Source organism: Echinops telfairi, unplaced genomic scaffold (assembly GCF_000313985.2).
Source record: "Echinops telfairi isolate 266 unplaced genomic scaffold, ASM31398v2 ScPeMD7_8;HRSCAF=38, whole genome shotgun sequence".
Lineage (NCBI taxonomy): Eukaryota > Metazoa > Chordata > Mammalia > Afrosoricida > Tenrecidae > Echinops > Echinops telfairi.
The window spans coordinates 8,018,382-8,027,694 of NW_022103905.1; the positions used below are offsets into that span (position 1 = coordinate 8,018,382).

The 9,313-nt window shown below is 40.1% G+C and overlaps 1 protein-coding gene across 1 annotated transcript in view; it reads left to right on the top strand.

Annotated features, from left to right (window-relative positions):
* The window catches only part of DTWD1 (DTW domain containing 1), a 21,593-nt gene extending 14,621 nt beyond the window's left edge, over window positions 1-6,972 (top strand). Inside the window, exon 5 of the mRNA XM_004709424.2 lies at window positions 3,896-6,972. Coding sequence (XP_004709481.1) covers window positions 3,896-4,143 — 248 coding nt within the window. The 3' untranslated portion in view covers window positions 4,144-6,972. The remainder of the gene's footprint in view (window positions 1-3,895) is intronic.
* The last annotated feature ends 2,341 nt before the right edge of the window (window positions 6,973-9,313 follow it).

The window sequence follows — 9,313 nt, forward strand, 5'->3', positions numbered from 1 at the left end:
AATGAGCAAATGATATTGAGGGCTAAAGTAGAGGGCAAATGTTTTGAGATTGATGAGGGCAACAGGTGGACATATGTGCTTGACTCAATGGATGGATGTATGGACTGTGATAATAATTGTACGAGCCCTCAATAAAATAATTTTTAAAAAGTGTTTATGGAACATACACATTGTAAATTTGGAAGTAATGTTTATTGTGGTCTGAACGCATTAGAATCTGAAGGTCTATGCTTTTGCAAAAAGTTAGGCATCATAGAAATCCAGTTTTCTCAACTTACTGGGTTATTTATTTATTTATTTGAATAATACAATAAAGAAATAAGCTGTAGTGGGAAGAAACCAGAGCCCAGAACTCTGCGTCCAGTAATGTAGCTGCTGCACTTGTTACAGCTCTTGTTTTGTATTTGTCATGGCAGTGTCAATTTGAGCCTCACCACAGCACTATGCAGTGAGAGAGACTTGCATCTCCATTTTGTAGGAAGAGTAGGTCAAAAGTATTACTTGCCTAAGAAACACGGCCAGTACAACGAAGAACCGCGCGGAAACGGCCTCTCTTGCTCCCTTTGCCGTTGTGGAGTTCTTCAGGCCTTTCCTGTAGTTCTGCTAAAAGCCTTCGGTTTCCTCGTGACTCCTCACTGGCTCTGTGCGCCATGTTCAAAGAAACGACAGACAGCAGCCCGGCTGGCAGTTGCCAAAGCAGACGTGCGTCATCCAGGAAAGGAATTCAAGGCAGGTGTGGGAATCCGGTTTATGTTAACTAGACCTGAACACAAATGAATGAATATTAGCTTTAACTAACTTAATTTATATAGTTTGTACTTCTGAGATCTCTACACGTGTGAATAGAGTTTCTTTGGTATTTTGATTGCCTATGAGTGTACTTAGGTGTGTGTGGCAAAGTGATAAAGGCTGGGTAATGGGTGACGGGGGGAGGCTGTATTTATGTGCGTGATGTTGGACTGGTTGTATGAAACCTGGAGGAGATTTGTTGCTATGCTTAAGAGAGAGACAGAGCCCTAAGACTCTTTCTGTCAGAGAGAGACTGCCTGCCACATTCACTTGGATGGTTACAGCAGCAAGTGACTCGTCAGAAGCTTTTTTTGAGCCATTTTTCTTTATAGTTACCTTATATGGCAATTGAAATAGCCAAATGAAATGACTGAAGTACAAACCCTTGAAAAAACTATAAAAGGAATTTTTGAAGTGCAATTCAAAGTCTGTGTTCGGTGTGTCCACATTTGTGTTTTGGTCTGGCCTAAAATCCGATCTGTGCACAAGATTTCCGTTACTCCAAATTCACATAAAATGTCTCTATCATATATTTCAACTAGGTGCCAGATCGCATTTCTTTCAGGGTGTGTGTGTATGTGTGTTATTCCTTTAACATAATGAAATAAATATTTTCTAAAGGCAGGCTTCCCTGAGTGTCCTGTTTCAACCCTTCCCCTTTCCGACCCCCCATCGCACCACAAGGAATAATAGGCTCTGAACATATTTATAGCCCCTGTATATGTGAAATTCTGGTTTCTAGGTCAGCCAAGTTATTTTCACAAGAGACAATCCATGTTTATTATAAATCATTGCCTTTTAAATTTTAAGACATTTTATCATTTTCTGGGCTTACACTGAATAGAGTAATTCCAAACCCTAGTTTAAATTCTCAAATGTCATGCATTGGGATTTATGAGTTTCCTTTATTTCATATGAGTGCCAAGGTGCAGAACCACTTCAGTGATGTAAATGGTACTGTTTTGTCCAGTTGTACAGAGAGGTTGAGCTGCTATTTCATCACTGTCAAAAGACAGCACAGTGATTGTACTTCAGTAAAGCCCTTGAAGGCAGGGTATGTCATTCAATCACACAGTGTAAACTTACACCTGCAAGTGCAGAGTTGACATTGCATTCCTGAAGATTCCCCAAAGGAAGCCCCAGGAAGCTACAGAGATACAAAGGAGTGTGTTGTGTTGTTGGAGAAAAAGTTTAAATTAATAAAAATGGCATTATACTTTATTATACTTGATTGTGACAAAGCGAATTGTTCCAACTTTTAAAGTGATAGCTTGCTCCTGTCATAAGCATTGCCGACAGTATACTCCATGTGTCTTTGAATAATGTTGTAGATAGTAAAACCTACGGAGGCTCGGTAAGATGGGACGCTGTCAGAGAAGGAAAGGTCAAATATTTTCCACTGAAACAAGTGCTAGAGAAGTGGTAAGACTCACCCTGTCAAAGATGAAAATCTTGCAAGTCCCAGAAAAGCAAGGCAGTCCCCTGGAGTACAGGCTGTCACACATTTCCCTGTCCCACTGCATACAGACTACACAAACACAACTAGCGAGCAGACTGAGGTTGTCTTTCCTTCCTGTAGTTTCGATATGTTGCCCTCCATTCCTTCCCCGTATTCCACAGACGTTCAGTCCTCCATAGCGCTTAATGTCTCCACGTCTGTTCATCTCATTATGTTGCTACGTTTCTGAGGTAACCCAAAATATTTTAGTCACTTTTTGGATAAAGTGGGCTTTGTTAGTAAAAATTTCCAAGTCTGGGCTGATTTTGATGTTACCTTCTCACTTTATGTTAAAAATAAAGTCTGGTGATATAAGTGGTGCACTTCCCAGAATGCATCTGAGGGACTAAAAAAAGCATCCTGGGTTTACAGGGTGAGTTCTCTGTGTCAAGAGACGAGCCCTGTTCTGTGGATTCACGAACCGTTTCTTCTGTAAACAGGCAGGAGCCAGGTGTTCGTGCCGAGGGTGCCATGAGTCTCGGGAGCATAAATGGGGCAGGAGTCTCAGAGACAACTCTGGGTGTTCTGGGCCTGACATTGTAGCTTCTTTAGGATGTAGCCTCAATTAGATAACATAAAAGTCAACTTTTACTCTTATTAAAGGCCATTAGGCTGCCCATCTCAGAGTTTTAGGAAGACGTGTCAAATGTAAGTTTATCAAAGAAAGAAAAAAAAACCTTTTTACCTTTCTGAAAATTGGTGCATTTAGTACTGTCAGACTAAACGTGAAGGCGTTAGTAGATTAAAGATAGAAAGAGATGAGTATTTTAAATACCAAGTACTTTTAACCCCTCTCTATAAGAACCAAGACTTAACGGTCATTTCATGTGTTGAAATTTTATTCTGTCTTATATTGCTTTGGGGTATACCTGAAAACATTAAGAATAGGGACTGTCAGGGAGGAGATGAGCCAGACAGGGTGCGATGTAGCAATGATGAAAAATACAACTTTCCTCTAGTTGCTAAATGCTTCCTCCCCACGCCACCCCCCACCCCCACTATCATGATCCGAATTCTACCTTGCAAGTCTGGTAGACCAGAGGGTGTGCACTGGTACAGATAGGAACTGAAAATACAGGGAATCCAGGGCAGATGATTCCTACAGGACCAGTGGTGTGAGTGGCGAAACAGGGAGGGTAGAGGGAGAGTGGGTTGGAAAGAGGGAACCGATTACAAAAAACTATATGTGACCTCCTCCCTGGGGGACGGACAACAGAAAAGTGGGTGAAAGGAGACGTCGGACAGGGCAAGATATGACAAAATAATACTTTATAAAATATCAAGGGTTCATGAGGGAGGGGGAGGGGGGAGGGAGGGGAAAAATTAGGAGCTGATGCCAGGGGCTTAAGTGGAGAGCAAATGTTTTGAGGATGATGAGGGCAATGAATGTGCAAATGCGCTTGACACAATTGATGTATGTATGGATTGTGATAAGAGTTGTATGAGCCCCTAATAAAACGATTAAAAAATAAAATTGGGATTAAAGACAATGTATCTTGCATTTTAGAAAGAATGATAATTCTAAGATACCTGAGAGAAATCATTATCTTTGTGTCTTACCCTGTGGTTAAGAAGAAATGTTCAGACCTTTCTTATTTTGTTTGGCAGGGTTGTTACAAGTTGAGTTGAAATCAAGAAAAACTTGCTTTTGGCGTCATCAAAAAGGAAAACCAGAGACCTTCCTTTCCACCATCGAAGCCATTTACTATTTTCTCGTAGATTACCACACCGATCTCTTAGAAGAGAAATACAGAGGACAATATGATAATCTATTATTCTTCTATTCTTTCATGTACCAGTTGATAAAGAAGGCCAAGTGTTCTGGGGACAAGCAAACCAGAAAACTTCTCCATTAATTTTTTAAAAGACTCTCCTCATTTTATTTTTCTAAAGTTTATCAATGTATAATTGTGCTTTGCTTATTTTTAGCAGTGATCGTGTCTCATATCTGCAAGACCCCTTAGAAAAAATCCTAGTTTCATTCATTTTAGTTCATATTCTTTAAAAAGGAGTCCTAAGGCCATTTTTTCAGAGCTAGCTTTGACTGTAAAACTAACTCAGAAAAAAATCCTAGTTTCATTCATTTTATTTCATATTCTTCAAAAAGGAGTCCTAAGGCCATTTTATCAGAGCTAGCCTTGACTGTAAAACTAACTCCAGAATTATATGCTCAAATTCACAATATCATGCTTTCATTACTATAATTTATGTCCATGTAATCCTCTACATTTGTTGGGGAGATCTTCCTATCTTTCACCACTTTTGAAAAAAGATGGGATCAGAATTTTCTTGCTGAAAAAAAAATGTTTTTTTCTTTTTCAAGTGAGTGGAAAATAGGGGCACAACTAGAACTGCAGCTCCCAGCCCTAGGATTATTTTTGTAAAATACATACTATCTGTGAAAGACATGGGCTGGTTTTCACTTCTGTTTGACTGTGCAAAGGGGAAGGACTTGCTATCAATCATGTGGTCCTGCCAAGAGATGGATATCTGATCTGATTTAGCAAGCTAAATGTTTCCCTCCACTAAACACAGTGATTGATCCAGAGCAGAGCACCTGGCCCGACAGCACCCTCCTTTTGGATCATTGACATGGATGCTCTAAGCAATAAAAGGCAGCTATGGTGTTTGTGAGCACAGACTCTTGAGCTAGACTACCTGTGTCTAAATTCCACCTTGGCCTTGTCCACTCTATCAGCTAAATGACAATGCCTTCATAGTATCTGAAGAGTGGGTAGTACAAGGGCTACCCCATAGGAGTATTATTAGGATGAACAGAGTTGATATATCCTAAAGCCCGGCCACAACATTTGGCATGTCGTAAGTGCTATACAAGGTTAGCCCCAAAGCATAGTTACTAGGGCTCCAGTTCACACATGCCTGGGCTTACTCCAAAGAAAATGTCTCTGGAAATACCGAATGACTGCGCACGCTCTCTCAATAATGCGCTTGTCTTCATCTCACTAAGGCGCCTTCCTTCCAGAAGCAACCCAGTCAAAACAAAGGCTCCCTAGGACATCTGCTAGCGCAGTGAGATTCAAGGGAGAGAGGTCAGATCAGAAGGTTCAGGCCACTTTGGGGGGATTCCCAGGGAGCCCTGGTGTTGTAGTAGATCAGCAGTTCAAACTCACCAGCTGTTCCACAGGAGAAAGGTGAGGCTTTCTGTACCTGTAAAGATTCACAGCCTTGGGAACCCCAAAGGGCAGCTCTCCCCTATCCTGTATGGTTAGAAGAATGAGTCAGAATTGAGTCAGTGGCAGAAAGTGAAGAGGTCATGATAATTTTTTTTTTAAGGACACAGCAAAATCATGGTAGTGGCTATGAAGAAATTTTAAGAAAATTGTAAATTACACGGATGAGAAAAAGGCCAGGGAAGTGGTGCTAAGGATATCTTCCATTCTTCCACAGGGCGGCAAGGTCTGGCCTATCAGGATTTCATTGGGAAAACTCACCACACCCAACCTATAGACTGGATCTTGCCCCTTCAAACTTCTCTTCCCCAAACTCACCATTGAAAGAGAATTTTAATCGCCCAGGAAGCCCAAACTACATTTGGATGGGATGTACACGGAAGAGCTCAGAGCTCTCTAGGGGAGGGGTTAGGGAGCTGAAAGCCCCCATCCGTCAGACGTATATAGACTTAGATGGAGGATATGCGGAGAAACAATGGTTTTCCATGTTGATATCTTTGTTTACTACAATTTCCTCTGTTTTGTAACATTTTTGACATTCTTATATATGCACCTTTTATGTTTTTATTTGCAATTGTCAACTAAGGATGAGAAAATGCTACAGTTGCTCATTAGCAATCTTGCTGCCAGGTGATGAGAGCCTGTTAGAGTTTGGCCAGCAAAGGATAGAAAGCGTCAAGTGGTATAGATAGGACTAACCTTACCACATCGTTTAATCACCTCGATCTTGCTGCACACAACTGGAGGCCTGTGCTGGTTAGCTCTGTTCACCCCTCTTGTTAAAACCCTCCACTCTTCCCTTCTGCTCTTGTTTTTTCTGTTCTGTGAGTTGGGGCGCTGTGATCACTGACTCCTGGTTGGAATTAAGAATTGGGAAGAACCAGCAAGAGATGGGATTGATGGAAAAACGAAATCGTGGCATTTCTTTTTCTGACTCCTTCCAGGTCACCAGGGGCTGATTGTGTCCCTCTGTTGTCCATCCTGTCAGGCATCGGCTTCCAAACAGTTAACCCATTTATTCTGTCTGGGTTCAGGTCCCTGCAGGCATCTCTGTCCAAGCAGTTATCCCAATTGCTAGTCCTTGCACCCTCCTTTCACCTGCTTTGACTTCGCTAAGAGAATGATACCCAGCTGGAAGAGCCCCTAGGGACTTTAGTGCCTTTCTTGGTTTCCTTGAATATGACCCACACCTTTGAAAATAGTTTACTACGCTTTTCTTAAATGTTCTGACTGGAAGTGCGTTCTTTCTGGGACCCGAACTGCTAAACTTAGCCCATTTCATGCTAGAAACGACAGTGCATTTTTCAAAATATATACACTGGGCCACATGAGAAAATGAGTTTTCATTACATGTTGGATTCTCTTGGTGATTCAAAAGCGATAGCATTATCAAGATTCTGAAAAGTCTTGAAATAAGAATTTAGAACCTTAAACTAGTATTTCTTGAACTTACTTGGATATGTAACAACTAATAAATGCCTATGGAAAAATGCACATTTGGGAATATTTTAATTTAGAGCACCCTTCTACCTCTCTAGGTGTTATAGCTAAAGCCTAAAGAGGATAAGTAACATAGCCATAGGTGACACAACTTATTGCTGGACCAATATTGTTAGAATCTGGGAATAATGATTTGATTCAGTAGGGTCACCATTATACTATGCTATTCATAAAAAGGAATGTGGATTATATAAGGTTTGAACAATATAAGCCCCCATAATCTTAGCCAAATGCACTAGCTTGTCTATTTAGCAATTATTTTACAAGAATGGAATTAAAATGGATTTCTTCATGTTTGGAACTTGGCCCTGTGAACAGAGGACGGTCTGATTGATTTAAACAGGGCCAAAGTTAGATTTCTCTGGGCTAAATTTGGACTTCTCTGAGCCAAATCCCGTTGCCATTTAACTGGCTCTACAAGATAACTGAACATAACTGTTATAAGAGGAAAAATAATAAGAGAAGCAGAGAACAATATTATCACTATTTGCTCCATCTCAGAGCTGGCATAAGAAAGATGACCCACATAGATCATAAAAGCCTAATTTACAACTAAGGCAAGATAAAATCTGAAGTTCTTCAGAAAAGAAGATGATAATACCTGCTAGGACAATGAGTTGGCTGTACTTGTCTTGTTTTTCTTTGGTATGATAGACTGAAAAATGGCTCTCTTTTTGCCCCTCCTTGAATTCATGGTCCTTTTTCATGTTCCTTTGAAGTACCCTCTCTGATTCTGGGCCAAATGCCTTTCTAAAGATCTAGTGTATTTCCACATACACTTCAGTCTGCTCTCTCCATGAGAACATATCGGCCTGCTGGTGGGTGAGACATGCCTGCAGCCGATCCAGATTCTTCTGGTCCCCATAGCCAAATCCAGACCTCTGTTTTAGGGAGTGATCAATCGTGAGAAATGTGGCCTCTGTGGTAGAAGTAAAGTTGGGGGTCACAAGATAGAACTTTTAAGGCCAACCACTTGTCCACTGAAAATATTCTTTCAACAATGTAAATGACTTTTATACATACTGACCTTGCCATATGGAATACACAGGAGTTGAACTGACTACACCTATAGAAAGAGATATTGTCAGTCAAACAAGGCTGGCTGTGGAAAAAACATCAGTTGAGGTGGAAGCTGAAGAAAATTAAACACATGAGAGTCAAAATAAGACCTTTAGTAGGTACCTGTGTAGTCACATCACGCATCTATGGAAAGTCTGGATGAAAAACTTCCTCTAAAATTTAGAGTAAAAATATAATCCCTATGATATGATGACCACCAAGATAGTATCGTGGAAAAATATGCAAAAGAATAAAAATGGTTCATTAGGGGAAAAAATAAAGCACAAAACTAAGCAGTATTGCAGGAAATGAAAGATGATTTTATATATATATATGCCACATGGAAGGCAAATAGCAAAATATTAGAAGTATATTTTCATCAGATTAAACTCACCATTGCTTCTTGGCCTTTTAGCTAAGATCAAGTATAGTAAACTTGCCAAAAGTTGGAGATTAAAAAAATTTTTGAAGAGATTGACAGAATGGATAAAAACTGACCAGATTATATGTCAATAAGAGACCAATTTCAAACCAAAAGACAGGCTGAAGGTAAAAGGATGGGGAAAAAATGTTCTATGTAAGTAGTCAAAAGAGAACAGGGGTGGTTATATTAATATCAGACAAAATAGACAAGTCAAAATAGAGAAAAGGGACATGATCTACTGATAAAATGGTCAACTCATCAAGAAGATATAATAACTAAGATATAAGATCTAACAAGAGAGCGCCCAAGTGCACATATATCATTATCCCACATAGACTAACCACACACACACACACACACTCACATGGTCACAAAACAAATCTACATATAGTTTTAAAACCTTACGTACTATCTTCTCCAATAATGGATGAAACTTGAAATCATTTGCACAAGAAAAACTGAATTTTACAAATATGTAAAAATTTTAAAATTTAAACCATACAATATTATTAACCAAGAAATCAGAAGGGGAATAAGAAAATACTTAGAAATGAATGAAAACAAAAGTACAAGATCCTGAACCTTATGGGATGCAATACAAACAGGGGTCAGAGGGCAATTTAAAGTAATAAACACCTGTGTTAAAAAAGGAGCAAGACCGCAGGTCTGTGTAAACAAGATGGGCTGGATGTACAATCTGGAGGAGAAAACAACGGGACCGACAGTTCCAGGAGGACATCGGAGAGGGGGAGGTCGGGGGAAAGGTAGTGGTGTTAACAAACCCAGGGACAAGGGAACAACAAGTGATCCAAATCAGTGGTGAGGACGGTGTGGAAGGCCTGGTAGGGCATG